General features: G+C 45.9%; 1 protein-coding gene across 1 annotated transcript in view; it reads left to right on the plus strand.

Annotated features, from left to right (window-relative positions):
* Positions 1 to 26612, plus strand: part of slit1a (slit homolog 1a (Drosophila)) — a 329132-nt gene that overhangs the window by 208312 nt on the left and 94208 nt on the right. Inside the window, exons 11-15 of the mRNA XM_078223079.1 lie at positions 13839 to 13910; positions 14184 to 14255; positions 16205 to 16348; positions 17164 to 17327; positions 20199 to 20222. Of these exons, the coding sequence (XP_078079205.1) occupies positions 13839 to 13910; positions 14184 to 14255; positions 16205 to 16348; positions 17164 to 17327; positions 20199 to 20222 (476 nt within the window). The remainder of the gene's footprint in view (positions 1 to 13838; positions 13911 to 14183; positions 14256 to 16204; positions 16349 to 17163; positions 17328 to 20198; positions 20223 to 26612) is intronic.

A 26612-nucleotide genomic window follows, 5' to 3' on the forward strand; every position in this document is an offset into this window, starting at 1 on the left:
CCAAGATAGGGTGCAAAGCTTCAACTCCGATCTTGTTTGTCTCTCTTATGGGGACCATAAATTGGATTCAATGTGAACCTTTTTTGGCGGAAGCAAGGAGATAGATTAATGGTTTGCTGGATTTGCTCTACACATCGGCTTTATAACTTTAAGAATGGAGTAAAATAATTTTTAAAAATGAATATTAAAAAAGAACCCAGTCAAAAATGGGCCAACATTGCCTTTGGGCAGTTGTCAAGGACACCTCAGACCAGTGAACCCCATAATATGGCAGCACTGTTGGAGAATCCGGCCAATTTGATCTTTGCCTGCGTCCAAGCCTCCATCAGTGGGAGTGCTACAGTGTCAGCGTGGCCAGTCTAAACCTCTAACCTACCATTCAACTGCTTGCTGAATGTTATCTGACTGTTATCTTGCAGGTAATTTATGAAGTGAATTGGGATGTTTTTATGTGATCAAGTGTGATATAAAAGAGTCAAAATATTTGAGTGATAATTTGTCTTTCTTTCAGCAACAGTAGTGTGATAGGAGCTTAGGAATAATGCCAGGCTTCCACTCAATGAGATGAGGACTAATCTGTATCCTAATTCCATCTACCTGCCAAATCCCTTTAATACCCTGTCTAACAAATCTCTATTGATCTCAGATTTAAAATTATCAGTTCACTTTTTTGCATTGACTGCTTTTTATGGGCGAGTGTTCCACATTTCAACCATCCTCATTCCCTTGGTGGCCTGGTTCTGTTTCTAAGGTTACGGCCCTCCTGCTCCCACACCAGCTAAAACTGTTTCCATCAAGCTTATTGAGTCCTTAAAACTCTCATTTTATTTGGAGTGGACACAATGCTGGTTGATCATCCCTCTTTATCTCATCCTGCCAATCACTCATTCCTCTTCCACTCCCGTTGCATTCAAGTCCCTCGTCACCATATCTTTCCATCTGGTCTCATGCCCTCCCCTTCTCCTTCTTCCTGGCAGTTCAATTTCCATCACTCGCTTCTCCACATTCCCCCTCCTTGACAGATGGCAATTCCATTTCAATCTTTCCTTGGCTACTTCCTTCGATGCTCCCAAAGTCTTCACTGCCCCCCTGATGTGCTGGTTCTTGACTTTGTCCTTCCTCACCATTCCACACATCCATCTCAGTATCAGCACCTCATTCGTATCCAGTCTTTATTCCACTCTCCGATGTTACCCAGGTGTCTGCACTGTACAACATGACCGATCTCACAACTGTCTTATAGTTTCTTTCTTTCAGGTTCTGCAATATTTTTGTAATCACCTAACATTCCAATAACTCCAACCAGAGCTAATCCATTGCTTAATTTCCATTTCCATACTCGCATCCTCTGCCACACTGGCCCCAGGTACTCGAAACTACTCACTACAGGGCCGAAATTCTCCAATCTCATACACACACACACCCGCTCCCCCGCCCGGCCAGCGAGAACGGAGAATTTGCCATTCGGCCAAAACTCCATTCACTGCAGTGGGACTGGAGAGTCCCATTCGTGAGTGAGGTTGGAGAATTCTGGCCTAGGTGTTCATACAGAATCAAACCTTAACCTTCAATATTCTCAAGAATATAATTCATATTTATTTAATCTCACATCATTTAACCCTTGGTAATGTTCTGGTGAATAAGGTGCTGCACTCCTTCAAAGATCAGTACCTCTTTCGGATGCTGTGGTGGCCAGAAGTGCACGCAGTATTCCAGATGTGGTTTAACCAAAGCTTTGTGTAGTGTCCGTGCGTCATGTGTGCACAGTGTCCGCGTGTAATGTCTGTATAGTGTCCGTGTATAATGTTTGTACAGTGTCCGCGTGTAATGTCTGTATAGTGTCCGTGTATAATGTTTGTACAGTGTCCGCGTGTAATGTCTGTATAGTGTCCGTGTATAATGTTTGTACAGTGTCCGTGTATAAATGACAAAAAAAGAACAAAACAAATTGCAGAGACGGTTTCTTACTCAAGCGAATCTAAACTCCCTCATGAATATTTAATACCGCGTGTAAAATTAACTGATGGTAGCCACTGATTACGTTCTGGTGCTGACTCCCTCTCCTCCCTTTACCATCTGCTAGAGTGGAGGCAGCAGACGGAAAGCCGTTAACACCTCAGCTCTCTCCCCTCCCCTCTCCTCCCCCAAGGGCCTGGGCCCAATTTAAACAACAAATTCAACCCAAGGTTCGTATCTGCAATTTTAAAAATTCATTCCTTGTCAGGGAACGTGAGTGTCGCTAGCAAAACTGGCATTGACGGTCCCTGAGAAGTTGTTGTTAGACCTGCTTCTTCGAGAAGATATAAACATAAACTCCTTCAAGCAGTTTACATAGATAGCTCTCTTACATTGAGTCTACAACACAGAATCAGGCCATTCAGCCCAACTGATCTGTGCTGGTGTTTAAGCTCCTTTACAATGAGATTGTATCATTGCACAATATTAGATCTAAAATAGCCTATTCTTTAGTTGGTTCCTCAATGTACTGCTCTAGAAACCCATACAGGAATTCATCTTCAACAGCATTAATGCTATTAATATTTACCCAGTCATATAAACAGAAGTTCCCCATGGACTGGACTGGACTGGACTGCCTTTTTTATATGCACTCTAATTTCCTGATTCATATCATGCCATACATTGTTACGACTGTTTGGTGGCCTATAAATAACTCCCACCTTTGCTCTTTCTTAGCTCCACTCAAACTGATTCTATTATCTTGATCTTTCAATCTAAGATCCGCTCTCACGAATGTACTGATCTCATCCTTTGTTAACAGCGCTACCCAATCTCCTTTTCCATTTTGCATGTCTTTCCTAAACTTCAAATATCCTTGAATATGCAGTTCCCAGCCTTGGTCATCCTGCAGCCACTTCTTTGTAATAGCAACAAGGCCATACTCATTTACCTCTATTTGTGCCACCAATTCATCTAACGTGTTGCAAATGCTGAATGCATTCAGATAAGAGTGCTTTAATTTTGCCTTTTTAATCATTTTTGTATATTTTGATCCTATTTGATACTGACCTTTGTTTCCACTGCCTTCCAATTTTGCTGATGAATTTTCTTCTCACCTTTACCAGCTCTGCTTTTCTATTTGAACAATAGATGAATAGACAGGGAATAGAGAGTAACAGACCACGTAGAGGCAGAAGGTCTTGAGTTTAGAAATGTGTCATCCACATTCAGCCCTTTGAGCCTGCACCACCATTCATTATGATCGTGGCTGATCATGCACTTTCCGTATCCCACTCCCGCTTTCTCTTCATACCCCTTGGTCCCTCATGCCACAAGGACCACGTCCAGCTCCCTCTTGAACATATGGAATGAACTGGCCCGAACAGCTTTCTGTAGTAGAGAATTCCACAGGCCGAAGGACCTGTTCCTGTGCTGTACTATTCTTTGTTCTACCTGAATTCTCTCTCTAGTTCCCATCCCATGCCAAATGAATTTAAACCCTCTCTAACAGTTCTAGGAAATCTCTGTGTGAGGATATTGGTCCTCGTCCTGGTCAGGTGTAAACTGTCTGCCGTGTATCATTCCCATCTGTCCTATAAATAGTCCCACTGCCTCAGAAGTCTAAACCCCTCCCTACTGCAGCATCTCTGCAGCCACATGTTTATTTGTTCTACCATCTTATACCTGTACCTGCTTTAACCACCCTGTGCGGTAGCGAGTTCCACCTTCTCACCACTCACTGAATAAAGACATTTGTCCCAAATTCCATTTTGGAATCATAGAATCCCTACAGTGCAGAAGGAGGCCATTCAGCCCATCGAGCCTGCACTGACAACAATCCCACCTATTCCCGTAACCCCATGTATTTACCCCACTAATCCCCCTGACACCAAGGGGCAATTTACCATGGCCATTCAACCTAACCTGCACATCTTTGGACAGTTCGAGGCAACCGGAGCACCCGGAGGAAACCCAAGCAGACACGGGGAGAACATACAAACTCCACACAGTCACCCAAGGCCGGAATTGAACCCAGGTGACTCATAGAAACATAGAAAATAGGTGTAGGAGTAGGCCATTCAGCACTTTGAGCCTGCACCACCATTCATTCTGATCATGGCTGATCATGCACTTTCCGTATCCCACTCCCACTTTCTCTCCATATCCCTTGGTCCCTCATGCCGCAAGGACCACGTCCAGCTCCCTCTTGAACTTATGGAATGAACTGGCCCGAACAGCTTTCTGTGGTAGAGAATTCCACAGGTTCACAACTCTGAGTGAAGACGTTCTTCATCATCTCAGTCCTGAATGGCTTACCCCTTATTCTTAGACTGTGACCCCTAGTTCTGGACTTCCCCAACATTGGGAACATTCTTCCTGCATCTAGCCTGTCCAATCGGATCAGAATTTTATATGTTTCTATGAGATCCCCTCTCATTCTTCTAAATTCCAGTGAGTACAAGCCCAGTCAATCCAGTCTCTCTTCATATGTCTGTCCTGCCATTCTGGGAATCAGTCTGGTGAAACTTCGCTGGACTCCCTCAATAGCAAGAAAGTCCTTCCTCAGACTAGGAGACCAAAACTGCACACAATACTCAAGGTGTAGCCTCACCAAGGCCCTGTATAACTGCAGCAAGACGTCCTTACTCCTATACTCAAACCCTCTTGCTATGAAGACCAGCATGCCATTAGCTTTCCTCACCGCCTGCTGTACCTGCATGCCAACCTTCAGCGCCTGTTCCACCATGACACCCAGGTCACCTTGCACTTCCCCTTTTCCTAAACTGCCACCATTCAGATAATAATCTTCCTCCTGTTTTGCTACCGAAGTGGATAACCACACATTTATCCACATCAGCCAAGTACTTGCCCACTCAGTCAGCCTGTCCAAGTCACCCTGCAGCCTCTTAGCATCCTCCTCACAACACACACTGCCACACAGCTTAGTGTCGTCTGCAAGCTTGGAGATATTGCATTCAGTTCCTTCATCCAAATCATTATTGTATCTTGTGAATAGCTGGGGATTCCAAGAACTGAACTTTGTAGTATCCCAATAGTCACTGCCTGCCATTCTGAAAAGGACCTGTTTATTCCCACACTCTGCTCCCTGTCTGGCAACCAGTTCTCTATCCATATCAATGCATTACCCCCAATACCACGAGCTTTAATTTTGCCCACTAATCTCTTGCAATGTCAAAAGCCTTTTGAAAGTCCAGATACATAACATCCACTGGTTCACCCTTGTCCACTCTCTCACACCCTCAAAAAATTCCAGAAGATTTGTCAAGCATGATTTGCCTTTAGTGAATCCATGCTGACTTGGACTAATCCTGTCACTGTTTTCCAAATGCTTAGTTGTTACATCCTTAAAATTGACTCCAGCATTTTCCCCACCACCAATGTCAGGCTCACCAGTCTATAATTCCCTGTTTTCTCTCTCCCTCCTTTTTAAAAAGTGGGGTTACATTAGCTACCCTCCAATCCATTGGAAATCTTCCGGAGTCTATAGAAGGCTGAAAATGAGCACCAATGTGTCCACTATTTCCCGTGCCACTTTCTTAAGTACTCTGGGATGCAGAGCATCAGGCCCTGGGGACTTACTGGGTTTTAATCCTAGCAATTGCCCCAATACAATTTCTTTTTTTAAAAGTTTATTTATTAGTCACAAGTAAGGCTTACATTAACACGACAATGAGGTTACTGTGAAATTCCCCTAGTCGCCGCAGTTCGGCGCCTGTTTGGGTCAATGCACCAAACCAGCACGTCTTTCAGAATGGGGAGGAAACCAGAGCACCCGGAGAAAACCCACATAGACACAGGGAGAATGTACAAACTCCATGCAGACAGTGACCCAAGCTGGGAATCGAACCCAGGTCCCTGGCACAGCAGTGCTAACCACTGTGCTACCATGCCACCCCCAACTAATAAGGATTTCCTTCAGTTCCTCCTACATGCTAGATCCTCTATCCCCTAGTATTTCTGGAGGGTTATTTGTGTCCTCCTTAGTGAAGACAGATCCAAAGTATTTGTTCAGTTAATCTGCCATCTCTTTGTTGCCCATTATGAATCCACCTGATTAACTGTAAGGGACCTATATTTGTCTTCACCAGTCGTTTTCTCTTCACATATCTATAGAAGCTTTTGTAGTCAGTTTTTATGTTTTCTGCAAGCTTACTCTTGTCCTTTTCTGCTGGATTTTAAATTTCTCCCAGTCCTCAGATTTGCTGTTTTTTTCTGGCCAATTTATAAGCCTCCTCTTTGGCTTTAACACTATCCCTGATTTCCCTTGTTAGCCATGGATGAGCCACCTTCCCCGTTTTACTCTTATGCCAGACAGGGATGTACATTTGTTGAAGTTCATCCAGTTGTTCTTTAAATGTCTGCCGTTGCCTATCCACTGTCAACCCGTTAAGTATCCTTTGCCAGCTTATCCTAGCCAAAGCACATCTCATACCATCAAAGTTAGCTTTCCTCATGTCCAGGACCCTAGTCTCAGATTTAACTGTGTCACTCTCCATCTTAATGAAGAATTCTACCATATTATGGCCACACTTCCCCAAAAGATCTCGCAACACAAAGTTGGTAATTAATCATCTCTCATTACACAGGACCCAGTCTAGGATGGCCTGCTCTCTAGTTGGTTCCTCAACATATTGGTCGAGAAAACCATCCCTTATACATTCCAGAAAATTCTCCTCCATCGCATTGCTACCAGTTTGGTGAGCCAATGAATATGCAGTTGAAGTCACCCAAAATAACTACCGTAGCCTTATTGCACGCATCTCTAATTTCCTGCTTGACACCATCCCCAACCTCAAGACTACTGTTTGGTGGTCTGTACACAACTCCCACTAACGAGTTTTGATCTTTGGTGTTCTGCAGCTCCACCCATACAGATTCCATATCGTCCAGGCTAATGTTCTTCCTTACTATTAATCTCCTCCTTAATCAGCCGCGCTTTCTGTCTATCTTTCCTGAATATTGAATACTGTTATGAATATTGAGTATTGGATGTTGAGTTCCCATCTCTGATCACCCTAAAGCCAGGTCTCCGTGATCCTAATTATACCATATCCGTTAATGACTGTCTGTGCAGTTAATTCATCCACTTTATTACAAATGTTCCTTGCATTGAGACACAGAGCCTTCAGGCTTGTTTTTTGGCATTTATTGCCCTCTTAGAATGATGATGTAGAACATAGAACATAACAGCGCAGTACAGGCCCTTCGGCCCTCGATGTTGCGCCGACCAATGGAACCAATCTAAAGCCCCTCTAATCTACACTATTCCAATATCATCCATATGTTTATCCAATAACCATTTGAATGCTCTTAATGTTGACGAGTCAACTACTGCTGCAGGCAGGGCATTCCACGCCCTTACTACTCTCCGAGTAAAGAACCTACCTCTAACATCTGTCCTATATCTCTCACCCCTCAATTTAAAGCTATGTCCCCTCGTGCTAGCCATCACCATCCGAGGAAAAAGGCTCTCACTATCCACCCTATCTAATCCTCTGATCATCTTGTATGCCTCTATGAAGTCACCTCTTAACCTTCTTCTCTCTAACGTAAACAACCTCAAACCCCTCAGCCTTTCCTCATATGATTTTCCCACCATACCAGGCAACATCCTGGTAAATCTCCTCTGCACCCTTTCCAACACTTCCACATCTTTCCTATAATACGGCGACCAGAACTGTACGCAATACTCCAAATGCGGCCGCACCAGAGTTTTGTACAGTTGCAGCATGATCTCCTGGCTCCGAAACTCAATCCCTCTACCAATAAAAGCTAACACACCGTACGCCTTCTTAACAACCCTATCAACCTGGGTGCCAACTTTCAGGGATCTATGCACATGGACACCCAGATCCCTCTGTTCATCCACACTACCAAGTATCTTACCATTAGCCCAGTACTCTGTAATCCTGTTACTCCTTCCAAAGTGAATCACCTCACACTTTTCCGCATTAAACTCCATTTGCCACCTCTCAGCCCAGCTCTGCAGCTTATCTATGTCCCTCTGTAACCTGCCACTTCCCTCCGCACTGTCTACAACTCCACCGACTTTAGTGTCATCCGCAAATTTACTAATCCATCCTTCCACGCCCTCATCCAGGTCATTAATAAAAATGATAAACAGCAGTGGCCCCAAAACAGATCCTTGCGGTACACCACTAGTAACTGAACTCCAGGATGAATATTTCCCATCAACCACCACCCTCTGTTTTCTTACAGCTAGCCAATTCCTGATCCAAACCACTAAATCACCCTCAATCCCATGTGTCCGTATTTTTTGCAAAAGCTTACCATGGGGAACCTTATCAAACGCTTTGCTGAAATCCATATACACCACATAGAGACCTATAAGATAATGAAGGGGCTGGATAGGGTAGAGGTGGAGAGATTCTTTCCACTTAGAAAGGAAGCTAGAACTAGAGGGCACAGCCTCAAAATAAAGAGGGGTCAGTTTAGGACAGAGTTGAGGAGGAACTTCTTCTCTCAGAGGGTGGTGAATCTCTGGAATTCTCTGCCCACTGAAGTGGTGGAGGCTACCTCGTTGAATATGCTTAAATCATGGATAGATGGATTCCTGATCGGTAAGGGAATTAGGGGTTATGGGGATCAAAGGCGGGTAAGTGGAACTGATCCACTTCAGATCAGCCATGATCTTATTGAATGGCGGGGCAGGCTCAAGGGGCTAGATGGCCTACTCCTGCTCCTATTTCTTATGTTCTTATGTTCTTACATCAACCGCTTTACCATCATCCACCTCTTTGGTCACCTTCTCAAAGAACTCATAAACGTTTGTGAGGCACGAGCTACCCTTCACAAAACCGTGCTGACTATCGCTAATCAAATTATTCCTTTCTAGGTGATTATAAATCCTATCTCTTATAATCCTTTCCAATACTTTGTCCACAACAGAAGTAAGGCTCACCGGTCTACAACTACTAGGGTTGTCCCGACTCCCCTTCTTGAACAAGGGGACAACATTTGCTCTCCTCCAGTCTTCTGGCACTGTTCCTGTAGACAATGACGACACAAAGATCAAAGCCAAAGGCTCTGCAATCTCCTCTCTAGCCTCCCAGAGAATCCTAGGATAAATCCCATCCGGCCCAGGGGACTTATCTATTTTTACCCTTTCCAGAATTGCTAACACCGCCTCCTTATGAACATCAATCCCATCCAGTCCAACAGCCTGCATCTCAGTACTCCCCTCGACAACACTGTCCCTCTCCAGTGTGAATACCGACGGAAAATATTCATTTAGTGCCTCTCCTATCTCTTCAGACTCCACGCACAACTTCCCACTACTGTCCTTGACTGGCCCTAATCTTACCCTAGTCATTCTTTTACTCCTGACATACCTATAGAAAGCTTTAGGGTTTTCCTTGATCCTACCTGCCAAAGACTTCTCATGTCCCCTCCTGGCTCTTCTTAACTCTATCTTTAGGTCCTTCCTGGCTAACCTGTAACTCTCAAGTGCCCTAACTGAGCCTTCACGTCTCATCTTAACATAAGTCTCCTTCTTCCTCTTCACAAGAGATTCAACCTCCTTAGTAAACCACAGTTCCCTCACACGTCTGCTTCCTCCCTGCCTGACAGGTACATATTTATCAAGGACGCGTAGTAGCTGTTCCTTGAACAAGTTCCACATTACAATTGTGCCCATCCCCTGCAGTTTCCTTCCCCAACCTATGCCAGCTAAATCTCGCCTAATCGCATCATAATTTCCTTTCCCCCAGCTAAAACTCTTGCCCTTTGGTATATACCTATCCCTTTCCATTGCTCAAGTAAATGTAATCGAATTGTGGTCACTGTCACCAAAGTGCTCACCTACCTCCAAATCTAACACCTGGCCTGGTTCATTACCCAGTACCAAATCCAATGTGACCCTTTTTGGTTTCTCTGCCTGCCACGTTTCCCCTTACTGCTTTTTGTTTCTGTTCCCACTTTACTTCCCTCTGACTCCCTGCATCGGTTCCCATCCCCCTGCCAAATTAGTTTAAACCCTTCCCAACAGCACTAGAAAACATTCCCCCTCGGACTTTGGTTCCAAGTCCTGCCCAGGTGCAGACCATCCGATTTGTATTGGTCCCACCTTCTCCAGAACCGGTTCCAATGTCCCAGGAATTTGAATCCCTTCCTCTTGCACCATCCCTCAAGCCACATATTCATTTTAGCTATACTGACATTCCTACTCTGACTAGCACGTGGCACTGGTAGCAATCAGTGGGCGGCACGGTAGCACAGTGGTTAGCACTGCTGCTTCACAGCTCCAGGGACCTGGGTTCGATTCCTGGCTTGGGTCACTGTCTGTGTGGAGTTTGCGCATTTTCCTCGTGCCTGCGTGGGTTTCCTCCGGGTGCTCCGGTTTCCTCCCACAGTCCAAAGATGTGCGGGTTAGGTTGATTGGCCATGCTAAAATTGCCCCTTAGTGTCCTGAGATGCGTTGGTTAGAGGGATTAGTGGGTAAATATGTAGAGATATGGGGGTAGGGCCTGGGTAGGATTGTGGTTGGTGCAGACTCGATGGGCCAAATGGCCTCTTTCTGCTCTGTAGGGTTTCTATGATTCTATGATTCAATCCTAAGATTACTACCTTTGACGTCCTACTTTATAGTTTAACTCCTAACTCCCTAAATTCTGCTTGTAGGAACTCATCCCATTTTTTACCTATATCATTGGTGCCTATATGCACCACAACAGCTGGCTGTTCACCCTCCCCTCCATAATGCCCTGCAGCCGCTCTGAGACATCCTTGACACTTGCACCAGGGAGGCACCATACCATCCTGGAGTCTTATTTGGATGTAGAGATGCCGGCGTTGGACTGGGGTGAACACAGTAAGAGTTTTAACAACACTAGGTTAAAGTCCAACAGGTTTATTTGGTAGCAAATACCATTAGCTTTCGGAGCGCTGCTCCTTCGTCAGATGGAGTGGAAATCTGCTCTCAAACAGGGCACAGAGACACAAAATCAAGTTACAGAGTACTGATTAGAATGCGAATCCCTACACCCAACCAGCACCGCACCGACCTCCTCAGAAGACAAACACAGGACACGGTGGACAGAGTACCCTTCGTCGTCCAGTACTTCCCCGGAGCGGAGAAGTTATGGCATCTCCTCCGGAGCCTTCAACATGTCATTGATGAAGACGAACATCTCGCCAAGGCCATCCCCACACCCCCACTTCTTGCCTTCAAACAACCGCGCAACCTCAAACAGATCATTGTCCGCAGCAAACTACCCAGCCTTCAGGAGAACAGTGACCACCACACCACACAACCCTGTCACCGCAACCTCTGCAAGACGTGCCGGATCATCGACATGGATGCCATCATCTCACGTGAGAACACCATCTACCAGGTACACGGTACCTACTCTTGCAACTCGGCCAACGTTGTCTACCTGATACGCTGCAGGAAAGGATGTCCCGAGGCATGGTACATTGGGGAAACCATGCAGATGCTACGACAACGGATGAATGAACACCGCTCGACAATCGCCAGGCAAGACTGTTCTCTTCCTGTGGGGGAGCACTTCAGCGGTCACGGGCAATCAGCCTCTGATCTTCGGGTAAGCGTTCTCCAAGGCGGCCTTCACGACACACAACAGCGCAGAGTCGCTGAGCAGAAACTGATAGCCAAGTTCCGCACACATGAGGACGGCCTAAACCGGGATGTTGGATTTATGTCACATTATCAGTAACCCCCACAGCTTGCCTCCTAGACTTGCTGGCTGTCCTGTCTGGAGACAATACACATCTCTTTAACCTGTGCTTAATGCTCCTCCCACTCACATCATCTGTATCTTTAAGATCTGGTTGGCTGTAGGGATTCGCATTCTAATCAGTATTCTGTAACTTGATTATGTGTCTCTGTGCCCTGTTTGAGAGCAGATTTCCACTCCATCTGACGAAGAAGCAGCGCTCCGAAAGCTAATGGTATTTACTACCAAATAAACCTGTTGGACTTTAACCTGGTGTTGTTAAAACTCTTACTGTCTTATTTGGACCCACAGAAACACTTGTCTATTCCCTTACAGTTCAATCCCCTATCACTACAGCTCTGCCACTCTTTTTCTTGCCCTCCTGTGCAGCAGAGCCAGCCATGGTGTCATGAATCTGGCTGCTGCCGCCTTCCGCTGATGAACCATCTCCCCCAACAGTATCCAAAATGGTTTAGCTGTTTTAGAGGGAAATGACCGCAGGGAACCCCTGATCTGCCTTCCTCCTTTTCCTCTGTCTGGTGGTCACCCATTCCCTATCTCTCTCAGTAACTTTTATCTGCGGTGTGACCAACTCACTGAACATGCTATTCACAACTTCCTCAGCATCGTGGATGCTCCAAAGTGAATCCATCCGCAGCTCCAGAGCCGTCAAGCAGTCTAACAAGAGTTGACGTTGGACACCCTTCCTACATATGAAAGAGCCAAGGACACCGGAAAGGTCCCTGAATTCCCACATCGCACAGGGGGAGCATGACATGGGTCTGGGATCTCCTGCCATGACTTAAGCCTTAGGTTAACTTAACAACAACAACTATGATGCTAAGAGAAAAAAAAGAAAAGAAAAACCATTTATCAGTCACTAGCCAATCACTTACCTGCTGGCTGTGACGTCACCGTTTGACTTGTTTCTACTTCTCCCTTGCTCTCGAGTCTCCCTCGCAGGTCCACCTCTCCACGCCTCCTGAAGGGGAGCACCTCTTTCCCCTCAGCACCGAGTTCCCTCTCAGCTCCAAATTTTCAATACCCTCACTCTGGCTGAATCTCACTCTGGCTGCGGTCTCTCCCACTGGTCGTGCGCAGGCTCACTAGTCTAATATTGACTTTCTTGGCCTCTAGTTCTGGTCTCCGTCTCGGTGGAAACATCTTTTCCATATCTACCCCATCAAACACTTCATAATTTTAAAGAAGTTGATCAAGTCTCTTTTTGAGAAATAAATGTCCCAGCTTGTTCAACCTTATACCAGAACCTAGGAAAACAGAGTATTCGTTAACAGTTTGAAAAAGTTACAAAATGTGTGGAAGTGGTTTGCCAAATAGGCTAACTTCTGTCAGCCGCATTAATGTTCCTGTTTTTATTCAATCATGGGATGTGGGTGTCGCTGGCTAGGCCAACATTTATTTTCCATCCCCAATTGCTATTGAGAAGGTGGTGGTGAGCTGCCTTCTTGAACCGCTGCAGTCCATGTGACATTGGAATCACATATTGACTCATCACAGATCAACGTACCTTCCCAATCAGTGTACTCCAGAACCACAAATGACTGTATTTAACAAAGGAGTTACATGGTGACTATCTTAGTTCTGTCTAATTAATCATAGATCCACTTGCCTGGATGAGTGCAGCTCCAACATCACTCAATAAGCTCGTCGCCATCTAGGACAAAGCAGCCCCTCTCGTGTAACATCTCATCCACCACCTTAAATATTCACTGTCTACACCACTGACACACAGTGACAACAATGTGTACAATATACAAGGTGCACTGCGGCAACTCACCAAGGCTCCTTCAACAGTATAGGATGCCAAATGGGCATCCTATACCATCTAGGAGGACAAGTGCACCAGATACTTAGGAACACCACCACCTGCAGGTTCTCCTCCAAGTCACTTACCATCCTGACTTGGAAATATATCGCCGTTCCTTCACTGTTGCTGGGTCAAAATCATGGAACTCCCTCCCTAACAGCACTGTGGGTGTACCTACACCGCATGGACTGCAGCAGGTTCAAGAAGATAGCTCACCAGCACCTTCTCAAGGAGCAATGAGGGATGAATTTTGATCTAGTCAACAACACCCATATCTTGGAGAGTGAATCTAATTAACAGAAGCAGAATTCTAAAGCCTCTCTCTTCTCTTTCAGAGACCTTAGCAACAATCAGATTGCTGAGATTGCACCTGATGCATTCCAGGGACTCCGATCACTAAATTCTCTGTGAGTATTTATCAGATGAGAGGCATCAAATTTTAAATGGAAAAGGCTCATGTCACTTGACCAGTCATTCAAGTCACACTGACATAGGCACAGCTGGTAATCACTGCGCAATACCTACTGGGAGGCCTTCTTCCAAAGGGCTAAGAGTCAGGTCCATCACATTGCAGCCATGATATGCGCTGGCAGCAAGAGGGAAAGGTTGTGCCCTCAGGAAATCCCTACACCCTCCAATTATTGTTATTCTTAAAATTCCTTTGTCTGCTCTAATTCCAGGGTTCTGTATGGAAATAAAATCAACGAGCTTCCGAAAGGAGTGTTTGATGGACTCTACGCTCTACAGCTCCTGTGAGTGTTTCACTGTTTCAAACAGGCACGCCAAAAACTGACACCATTTCAGGAAGGTGGGGAGGAGAACTCTTGGGTTGAAGACTAGAGGCCTCCCACCCAGGAGGGCCACTGTACCCCCGAGAGTGGTGGGCAGTGCCTTTACTGGGTGTCTTTGCCAATGTCATCCAGGTTCTAATGATGGTCACTTTAGACACTTTAAACCCATCCTTCCAACTACCACCATTGAATCAGATATACATTGGGTTTCCAATCACATACATAGATTTCTTGCACTGCCAAAAGTAACGGTGTCCTTGGGGTGGAGTAGGGTGCGGTGGAGGGGGGGGGGGGTGGGGGGGGGGGAGGCGGCGGGGTGGTGTTGTGGTGGGGAGGTGCGGGGGGGGTCAATGGGCAGAACTTTGTCAATGGACAGACAAATGAAGAGGAATTCCACAGGCGTGAGCTCCTTCTTCTCAATGGGAACTGAAGATCAGAATGGAATCTCCAAGCTTCACAAACCTGAGCTGTTTCCCCTTTTGCCCACACTCTGGGCAAGATTTGCCCAAAAATCGGAAAAGACCGATGGGCAAGAAAAGGGGCATTGAAAAACACCATTGATGGCTTTCCCTGCTATATAGTGCGGCACTTTGAAAAAGAAAACTTCAAGCATCAGGTCCCACAACGTATCGTTAGTGGCAAGTGCGGGATTGGGGTGCCATTTTTCAAGGCTGCTCCAGTGCACAGTGAACACCAATTAACCCCCGGAATCCCCCAGCACCCCACCCCTAGCAGTGCCAATAGGTGCCTGGACAGTGCCAGGGCAATACCCAGGCATGACTCTCTTGTTCCCGGGAGGTGTATTCGCCTGAGAGGTCTGCTCACCTGGCCCACATCTTTGGAGACCAGTCATTCTGCTGTTACAGCGCAAGGATTGATTTTTTGATTGGCAGGAGGTTGGGGGGCGGGGGGAGATTCTGGCGTAGGGCTTGATATTGATATGTTCATCAATTATAATGATATTCACGACATTGACAATATGCCCCTCACTGATTGGGGGAGTGGGGGACAGTAGAAACAATCACGTCATGTATTTACGCTGATGTAAAATGAGACTTGGGCTTCTCGCAATATTCTTTGTTCCCATCGCCAAACCCGCCAGATGGGAACAGCAGTGAAAAATCCTGGTCTCTGACTTTAGATATTGGGATTCACCTTCCACTGTCTTTGAGCTGGGGAGAAATTGGAATGTGGTACCATTTTAAAGGGGGTGCAGGAACAGAGAGACCTGAGTGTATGATACAATTCATTGGAGGTGGCAGGACAAGTTGTAAAGACCATTACCAAACACACAATTCTATAATTAAAGGGATTGAGCACAAAAGCAGGCAAGTTCTGCTAAACCTCATTAAAGCACTGATCAGGCCTCAGTCGAAATATTGTCCCATTCTGGCCACTGCATTTCAGGAAGGATGTCACAGCCTTGGAGAGGGTACAGAAGAGATTTGCAAGATGAGGGATGAGGGACTTCAGTTTTGTGGAGAGCTTGGAGAAGCTGGGATTGTTCTCCTCAGAGCAGAGAAGGTTAAGATGAGATTAATTAGAGGTGTTCAAAATTATGGAGGATCTTGATGGTGTAAATGAAGAGGAACTGTTTCCATTGGCAGAAAGGTCGAAAACCTGAGGGCTCAAATCTAAGGCAATTAGCAAAAGACCTAGAGGTGATACGAGGAAACAGTCTTTTTATGCAGCGAGTTGTGATGATCTGGAATGCACTGACTTTGGAATCTGGTTCAGTAGCAACTTTCAAATTGGAATTGGATACACTCTCAAAGGGAAAATGTTTGCAATGTTATAGGAAAGACAAGTGGGACAAATTGGATCGCTCTTTCAAAGAATCAGAACTGGTCTAAGGGGCTGATTGGCTCCTGTGTGTTACATTTGATAATGTTACTTCTGTTTCCCGTCAGGCTCCTGAACGCTAATAAAATCAACTGCATTCGGGCGGATGCCTTTCAGGACTTACAAAATCTCAGCCTCCTCTCGCTCTATGACAATAAGATCCAGACACTCGCCAAAGGGACCTTCACCTCACTCCGAGCCATCCAGACGCTGTATGTATAGAAAACCAGTTTCACTTTTCATGGATTGTGGGGTTTTCTTCTTGCTGTCTGTAGTCTTCTGGTGAGGGGTTCATATGGGCAGATCACCTGTGATCCCACCCCGGAACCCACCCAGTTGTCGAATGTAGAGGCAGCCTCTTAATTGGCTGTCTCCATTGATTTCTGCTGAGCTCCTCCACGGCCTAAACATTAATGATGATGCAACCTCTGGCTGAGTAGCCATCTCTCCTCACCTGCCAGGGAGGGTTAACACAGCGGGGGACCCTAGTGCCATTCACAAAACAACCGGATACTCTGTTCAACAGTTCTAAATTGCATGTAAATTACCTGCCCTGTGCTGGGGATGGGCGTGTGTATGTGTGCAACCCACCTCTGGCAAAAGCACACGGAGCCAATCCAACACACACCTTTTCAAATTTACTTTTTCCAAAGCTGCCACCTCAAAGCTGGTAAGATTCTGTCCGAAGCTTCCTCTTGTTAGAAAAACAAGGGGTATCTGTATAAGATGGTCACTAATAAATCCAATGGGGAATTCAGGAGAAACATCTTTACCAGAGAATGTGGAACTCACTTCCACACAGAGTTGTTGCAATGAATGGGATAGCAAAATTTAAGAGGAAACTGGATCAGTACAAGAGGGAATAAGGAATAGAAGGATATGCTGATACAGTGAGACAAAGTAGGTGGGAGGAGACTCGTGTGTAGCAGAAACTCCAGCATAGACCAGCCAGGCCAAATGGCCTGTCTCTGTGCTATAAATTCTATGTATTATCATCTTTGTCTTGCTTCTCTAACCCTCACCCAAGGCACTTAGCTCAAAACCCGTTCATCTGTGACTGCCACCTCAAGTGGCTTGCTGACTACCTTCGTTCCAACCCGATCGAGACCAGCGGGGCTCGCTGTGCCAGTCCGCGGCGCTTGGCAAACAAGAGGATCGGGCAGATCAAAAGCAAGAAGTTCCGGTGCTCAGGTATCGTATTAGCTACTGCTGGGATTTCTTTCATTCATTCATCGGATGTGGGTGTCACTGGCTAGACCAACATTTAGTGCCCATCCCTAGTTGCCCTTGAGAAGGTGGTGGTGAGCTGCTTTCCCGAACCACTGCAGTCTCTGTGGTGTAGGCACACCCACAGTGCTGTTAGGGAGGGAGTTCGAGGGTTTTGACCCAGCCACGGTGGGGGTGGGTAGGACCTCCAAGGACGGGGCGAGGGGGAAAAGGCAGGGGAGTGATGGGACATGAGAGAGGTTTAGAATTGATGATGCAGACAGCTTAACAAGAAGGGATGGCATGGGGAATGGGATGAGTATGACATGAGAGTGATGGACTTGGGAGGGATGGAGTGGCATGTGTGGAGATTTAAAGAATTCCAGTTTTGATAAGTTAATTTCACCACAAGCATTTTGATGGATGGAAAACAGTGGAATATTGGTAAAAGTGACCAGAAACCTGTTGGATTGTCAGAAAATCCCAATCGACTCACTGATACCCCTTGAAGGGAAGGAAATATACTGTCTGTACCCAGTCTGCTTCTGCATGTGACTCCAGTCCCCAAAACCAACCTGGTTTTCTCTCAATTCTCTGAAGTGATTTAGCGAGTTGTATCAAACCATGGCCAGTGGGTGCTTCTTTAAGAGGGTCCACCACCACCACCACCACTATCAACACCAGCAGCAGTGGCAGTTTCTCAGGGAAACTCGGATGGGTAATAAATGCCACTAATTCCCACAATCTGGCATTTCATTAGAAAGAATGGATTTTCTTTCCGACATGGTGCACTGAGATTTACACCATGCAACTATTCCATGTAAACATCAGGGGAGGTGATGGCGGAGTGGTATTATTGCTAGACAATTAATCCAGAAACTCAGCAAATATTCTGTGGACCTGGGTTTGAATCCCGTCACGGCAGATGGTGAAATTTGAATTCAATAAAAAATATCTGGAATTAAAAATCTACTGATGAGCATGAAATCATTGCTGATTGTCAGAGAAATCCATCTGGTTCACTGATGTCCTTTAGGGAAGGAAATCTGCTGTCCTTACCTGGTCTGGCCTACATGTGACTCCAGAGCCACAGCAATGTGGCTGACTCTCAGCTAACTTCTGAAAAAGGGCAACTAGGGATGGGCAATAAATGCTGGCCAGCCAGTAATGTCCATGTCCCACAGATGAATAATTTTTTAAAAATCAGGTGTGATTTTCTATGTCCATCCTCCATGACATGTTTTGCAGTGGCGGATGCCATTGGCCGGCAGCAATTTCCGCTGCTGTCAAGGGGGTTCACACCCTCTGCCACCGGGGAACGTGCGACCGGGGTGGGGGGGGGTCGCAATTGGTGGAATTGGCAACTCCCGCCAGCGGGAATGACCGGAAGATCCTACCCATTAACACAAATGTAATTATGGTGTCCCTGCTTTCATGGTTGTATTGCAGGGGCTTGGAGGCAAACTCAGAGTGGTCACTTGGAAACCCCAATCAAATGTAACAGCCATTTGACAATATTATAATGCAGGCATGGTAAAAGTGCTGATTTCTGCATCGACAATTTGGAGTGAGCTCACTAATGGAATCTTGATCTCTACGTTGGGGAGTTCTGGGGTTCTGTTCCAGCCACAGAGTCCAAAACAATGAGGAAAGCAAAAGCTTAAAATTTGAGTCAGGCTATTCGAGGAAGAAATGATCAACGTAAAGGGGAGTGATAATCTGGAACAGTCTCCTTCTCAAAAAGATAATTAGCCCTTCTCAACTGCCCCCTGCTGGTTGTTACCTCTGGAAACAGTACATAAAGCAATTTAAAGAATCACGTTAACCATTTTAGGGGCGATACGGTGGCACAATAGTTAGCACTGCTGCGTCAGAGCGCCAGGGACCCAGGTTCGATTCTGGCCTTGAGTCACTGTCTGTGTGGAGTTTGCACATTCCCCCCGTGTTGCAGGGGTTTCCTCCAGGTGCTCCGGTTTCCTCCCACGCTCCAAATGTGTGCAGATTAGGTTGATTGGCCATACTAAATTGCTCCTTAGTTTTGGAGGGATTAGCAGGATAAATACGTGGGGTTATGGGGATAGGGCCTGAGTGGGATTGTTGTTGGTGCAGACTCAATGGGCCGAATGGCCTCTTTCTGCACTGTAGGGATTCTATGATTAAACAATAGTATTTGTTACATTGCATACTCAACTTTAAAAGATCATTAGGTCCGTAAGCACTCACCTAATTACTTTTGCTCGGCCCAGCGCACCCTCCTTCCTGTGCCACCTTCTTAGGAAAGTCACAAAAATAAGCAGAGGCCCAGCTGCAACTTCAGAAACCTCTGTGATGTGTAGCTTCAGCTTGTAGCTTTGTCCATGTACAGTGGGGGGTAATGAGGGCTCACATATACATTGTAACTGGAGAAAGATTTCAGGAAGCTGCAGCACAGAGGGATTTAGGAGTCCTCGTGCATAAATCACAAGCAGCTAGCATGCAAATTCAGCAGTTAATAGGGGAGGTAAATGGAATGTTTATTTCAAAGGGGCCACATTACCCCAGTCCACCCATTTAAGACAGAGATGAAGAGGCATTTCTTCTCTCAGAGGGGAGTTATTCTGTGGGATTCTTTACCGGAGAGGGCTGTAGAGGTTGGGTCCTTAAGTATGTTCAAGGCTGAGACAGGGAGATTTTATTCCCTTAATCAGTAAGGGAATCCAGAGTTATGGGGATAAGAGGGAAAGTGGAGTTGAGGGTTGTTATGTCAGATCAGTCATAATCTCATTGAATGGCGGAGCAGACTCGATGGGCAGAGTGGCTTACTTCTGTTCCTATGTCTTGTAGTCTTAACAGTTTTCCATCTTTTTTCCCACACAGCAAAAGAACAGTATTTCATCCCAGGTAAGAGACTGAAAATATTAAATCAATCTGCAGTGTGGCATTTGTCACCTCAGTTTTTGTTGAGCTAACTATTAAGACTGTGACTGCAAATGACATTATTCTGAGTTCCCCTCTATTTATGGAGGTTGGTGGATGAGGGGGTTGTTTCATGTTACAGAGGCCATCCTCAACCAGGATCTTGAGTTCATGTCACATTACATGTAATCCCCACCATTTGGCCTGGGTTTGCAAAATCCTACTAACTGTCCTGGCTTGAGATAATTCACACCTCTTTAACCTGTGATTAACCCTCTCTCCACTCGCATTGTCTGTACCTGTAAAGACTTGATTACCTGAAAAGACTCACATTCCAAACTGTTATCTTGCAATTGTGTCGTTGTGTATATATGCCCTGTTTGTGAACCCAACTCTCCACTCACCTGATAAGGGGCAGTGCTCCGAAAGCTCATGATTCCAAACAAACCTGTTGGACTTTAACCTGATGTTCTTACTGTGCCCACCTCAGTCCAATGCCGGCATCTCCACATCATGTTACAGATAAAGGGCTCCAGCTCCTCCACCATCAGTTCACACAATCATAATGAAGAAAGCGGAGGTGCATGCATTTATATGGCCTATTTTGTGACCTCAGAACATCCCAGAATGCTTTACAATCCATAAAGTACTTGGAAAATTCAGTCACATTTCTACGGAGGCAAATGTGGCAGGCGATTTGTGAACACAAAGATCCCACAAATAGAACTTTTTTTACAGGTGTTGGTTGAGGGAACAATATTAGGCAACACCAGGACAAATTGCCTCCCCCCACAACCCCACTTTGTCAAATTCTGCTGTAGGTTCCTTTATGTATGCCCATGGGTGCATAAGGGGCCACAGCTTAACATCTCATGCAAAAACAGGGCACCCCTGACAGTGCAGCACTCCCTTAGAACTACACAAGGAAATTTATCATGGATTTTGTACAGTTATTCTGGCATGGGGCTTGAACCTGAGATCTTCTGACACACATACCCACTGAACAGGCATCTTAATTTAGGAAATTTTCTATCTCTGTCTGCCATGGTGTGGCTCATGGTTGATCTGAAGGACAGTGAGTATACACTGACGTCTACAACCTCTCCAGCATCGTTACTGGTCACTGTTCCATAATCCCCACATATGTCAGTCACACCTGCTGGAATCTAAATGTGGTAAGGATAAGAGAGGCTTTATCATAGAAATCTACAATGCAGAAAGAGGCCATTTGGCCCATCGAGTCTGCACCGACCACAATCCCACCCAGGCCCCATCCCTACATCCCTACATATTTACCCACTAATCCCTCTAACCTATGCATCAACCTAGGCCAATCAACCTAAACTGCACATCTTTGGACTGTGGGAGGAAACTGGAGAACCCGGAGGAAACCCACGCAGACACGAGGAGAATGTGCAAACTCCACACAGACAGTGACCGAAGCCGGGAATCAAACCCAGGTCCCTGGAGCTGTGAAGCAGCAGTGCTAACCACTGTGCTGCCGTGCCTTTAGTTGTGACACCTGCTGTTACCATTAAACCAGCTCTTATAGTTTGGATTTACTGTGATAAATTTGGGATAGTGATGATTCCTCAGCCCCCACGCAGCCAGCACATGCAGGAGGGGAGAGGCAATACAAAATAAACTTATAATAGTCACTACATTTCTCTCTCGTACAAGGATCAAGGATCCTCAGAGTAAAGTTCCTTCTACACTGTCCCCATCAAACACTGATGTGGAGATGCCGGCGTTGGACTGGGGTAAACACAGTAAGAAGTTTAACAACACCAGGTTAAAGTCTAACAGGTTTCACTTGGAGCCGGCAGTTTGCGGCCATCAAACACTCCCAGGACAGGAACAGCACCAGGTTAGATACAGAGTAAATATCCCTCCACACTGTCCCCAAACACTCCCAGGACAGGTACAGTACAGGGTTAGATACAGAGTAAAGCTCCCTCTACACTGTCCCCAAACGCTCCCAGGACAGGTACAGTACAGGGTTAGATACAGAGTAAAGCTCCCTCTACACTGTCCCCATCAAACACTCCCAGGACAGGTACAGCACGGGGTTAGATACAGAGCAAAGCTCTCTTTACACTGTCCCCATCAAACATTCCCAGGACAGGTACAGCACGGGGTTAGATACAGAGTAAAGCTCCCTCTACACTGTCCCCCATCAAACATTCCCAGTTCAGGTACAGCATAGGGTTAGATACAAAGTAAATCTCCCTCTACACTGTCCCCATCTAACACTCCCAGGACAGGTACAGCACAAGAGGATAAGAACTAGGAGCAGGAGTAGGCCATCTGGCCCCTCGAGCGCGCTCTGCCATTCAATATGATCATGGCTGATCTTTTCGTGGACTCAGCTCCACTTATCCGCCCGCTCACCATAATCTTAATTCCTTTACTGTTCAAAAATCTATCCATCTTTGCCTTAAACACATTCAACAAGGTAGCCTCAACTGCCTCACTGGGCAGGAAATTCCACAGATTCACAACCCTTTGGGTGAAGAAGTTCCTCCTCAACTCAGTCCTAAATCTGTTCCCCCTTATTTTGAGGCTATGCCCTCTAGTTCTAGTTTCACCTGCAAGTGGAAACAACCTCCCTGCTTCTAACTTATCTATTCCCTTTATAACTTTATATGTTTCTATAAGATACCCCCCCCCCCCATTCTTCTAAATTCCAATCAGTATAGTCCCAATCTCATCAGTCTCTCCACATAAGCCAACCCTCTCAACCCCTGATGCACATCAATTTAGACACGAGGCTCGAGGCTTCAGTAAATGAAGGCTTTTATTTACTATTAATGAAGCTATCAGAACTTATGTACACTATCCCAGACTGAAGGGGTCCCGGCCAGAGCAGGGACTCTTATACCTCTCCCAGGAGGCGGAGCCCAACTGGGATGTGCCACAATAGTAACAAACACAGGTGTAACAACCCCACCCTAACCCAACAGCAACAATAGCACAATCTAACAGTAACATATGTACATCCTTGTAGTACTGGCCAGCCCCTGGCTCAGTACTATCCAGTGGGAACCAACAATGGTTCACCACAACCCCAGAATCAACTTAGTGAATCTCCTTGCACCTCCTCCAGTGCCAGTACATCCTTTCTCAAGTAAGGAGAGCAGAACTGTACACAGTACTCCAGGTGTGACCTCACCAGCACCTTGTTTTTATCCCTGTTTTTAAAATCCATTCTTCTAGCAATGAAGGACAAAATTTCATTTGCCTTCTTAATTACCTGCTGCACCTGCAAACCAACTTTTTTGCAATTCATGCACAAGGACACCCAGGTCCCTCTGCACAGTAGCATGTTGCACTTTTTTACTATTTAAATAATAGTCAATTTTGCTGTTATTCCTACCAAAATGGATGACCTCACATTTACAAACATTGTACTCCATCTGCCAGATCTTTGCCCAATCAATTAGACTACCTATATGCCTCTGCAGACTTTGTGTCCTCTGCACACTTTGCTCTACCACTCATCTTAGTGTCATCTCCGAACTTTGACACACTTGGTCCCCAACTCCAAATCATCAATGTAAATTGCAAACAATTACGGTCCCAATACTGATCCCTGAGGCACACCACTAGTCACTGATTGCCAACTAGAAAAACACCTATTTATTCCTACTCTTTGCTTTCTGTTAGTTAACCAAGCCTCTATCCATGCTAATACATTACCCATAACGCCATGCACCTTTACCTTATGCAGCAGCCTTTGGTGCGGCACCTTGTCGAATGACTTCTGGAAATCCAGATACACCACATCTAACCCTTTCCATTGTCCACCATGCTCATAATGTCCTCAAAGCATTCCAGTAAATTAGTTAAACATGACCTGCATGACCATGAACGTATCCTGCATCTGCCCAATGGGACAATTTCTATCCAGATGTCTTGCTTTTTCTTCCTTGATGATAGATTCAAGCATTTTCCCTACTACAGAAGTTAAGCTAACCAGCCTATAGTTACCCGCCTTTTGTCGATCTCCTTTTTTAAACAGTGGCGTCACATTTGCTGTTTTCCAATCTGCGGGAACCGCCCCAGAGTCCAGCGAATTTTGGTAAATTACCACAAGCGAATTTGCTATTTCCCCGCCATCTCTTTTAGTACCCTGGGATGCATTCCATCAGGGCCAGCAGACTTGTCTACCTTTAGCCCCATTAGCTTGCCCAATACCACCTCTTTTGTGATAATTATAGTTTCTAGGTCCTCACCTGCCATAGCCTTCCTGTCATCAATTTTTGGCATGTTATTTGTATTTTCCACTGTGAAGACCGACACAAAATGCCTGTTCAATGCCTCAGCCATTTCCTCATTTCCAGTTATTACATCCCCCTTTTCACCCTCTAAAGGACCAATGTTTATCTTAGCCACTCTTTTTCATTTTATATATTTGTAGAAACTTTTGCCATCTGTTTTTATATTCTGAGCTAGTTTGCTATCATAATCTATCTTATTTTTCTTTATAACTTTTTTCATGGCTTCCTGTTGACCTTTAAAAATTTCTCAATCCTCTAGTATCCCAATCCTCTTGTATCCAACAAGGTTAGATACAGAATAAAACTTCCTCTACACTGCACCCATCAAACACTCCCAGGGCAGATACAGCACAATGTTAGATAGAGTAAAGCTCCCTCGATTCAGTTTCAAGCTCTGAAACTTGCCCTCTGGGAGCTCTCTTTAATACATTTTTCTTTGCCATGTCTGCTGACCTGACTGAGATTGAAGTTCAATAATAAGAACAACCTTGAGATATGGACATGTACTTACTCGAACCCTGTAGTCCTCCTTCTACACAGTCAGCAGAGAATCAATTCATTCACAGCCTGGATTGTGTATTGATTCCGATCTCCTCCAATACTCTTCCAATTAATTCTCCTTGTCAGCAATCTGTCAATTAATCAATGTGTGTATACACCAGACTTTGATGAGCTCAGGATTCATGGATGGATAAATGTGTAACAGCTGACTGAATCCTCCATTGAGATTAGAGGCAATGAATCATTTCAGGAGTGTGAGATATTGGCTGCAGACTATTGAGATGAGATGATTTCTTTAGAGTTCGGACCTTCTGGGAATAGTTTAGCAAGCTTTCCTTTTACCTCTCCAAAGGCAACATTCACAAAATTCTGTCTACTTGATGTTCCAGACTTGAAATTTTCAACAGCTCAGCAACTTGGGTAGCTCTTGTCCCTGTTCTTAACCAAATATTCACTAAGCTTGTTTTACTTCTGCTTGTGTTACCAATTTTCTTCTGTCCTCCTCTCCTCTCCTTGTTTCTACTTTCTTCTCTTATTTTCCTCTCCTCCCCTCTCTTTATCCTCCCCTCCAATTCAGAAATATTCCACTATATCATGCTACTAACCAGTTTAGTTCAACTGCAAGTGCTCACTGGGCAATCATGTTCAGAATTGTGGGTCTTAAATGGTCCATTTTATGTTCCATTCTGTTAACTGGGAGCCGCATAGCTGATAGTCCAAATCTGCGCTGAGCTGGAAACTATCAGATGTGTCAGAGGTGCTACAATTGACCTCAGGATCGTGTGCAAGGAAATGGAAATGCAGTCAGTCGTTGCTCTGCTGGTTATGGTTATAGCAAAGCTTGGCTCACATTGGATGATACTGGGCGCAATTCAGATCCAACTTGGAAATCTGCCTTCAGGCGCCCCCATATGCATTTAGCCTGAAAAAAAAAATCGCAGGTCTGAATCGCGCTGTGGGCGGGGCTTAGCGCGCCCGAAATGATCAGAGCTCTGAACTGCGCATGCGCAGTTAGAAAAAAATTTGAAAAAGCGCGCCCGTGTGAGATCGCTCCCGGGCCACAGAAAATGGATAAAGCGGCCTGGGAGCGAAAAGCGGGAGTGATGGCCCCCACAGACATCACTGTCCCCCATATCCACCCGCTACCCAGACCGATTGCGACCCCCTGCCCTCTTCCCCCCCACCCATTGCCCGCAGAGTGGCAGCGGACCCCCCTGCCCCCTCCCGTTCCCCCCCCCCCCACTAGAGATCCATCTGGCTTCCCCCTCCCCCACCAGAGAATGATCTGGCCTCACACCCTCACCTTCCAGAGAATGATCTGGGCTCCTTCCCCCCTGCCCCCACCTGCCCCACCAGAGAATGATCTCACCCGCCTCCCTCCCCTCCCCCTCCGGCCCACCAGAGATTGATCTGGCCCACCTCCCTCCCCCCACTAGAGATCCATCTGACCTTCCCCCCTTCTCACCAGTGAGCGATCGGCCCTCCCCCCCGCCCCCAACCAGAGATACATCTTACCTGCCTCCCTCCTTCCCCCACCCCCACCAGAGAATGATCTGGCCCGCCTCCCTCCCCTCCACCAGAGATCCAGCCGACC

The sequence above is a fragment of the Mustelus asterias genome, chromosome 11 (genome assembly GCF_964213995.1).
Source record: "Mustelus asterias chromosome 11, sMusAst1.hap1.1, whole genome shotgun sequence".
Classification (NCBI taxonomy): domain Eukaryota; kingdom Metazoa; phylum Chordata; class Chondrichthyes; order Carcharhiniformes; family Triakidae; genus Mustelus; species Mustelus asterias.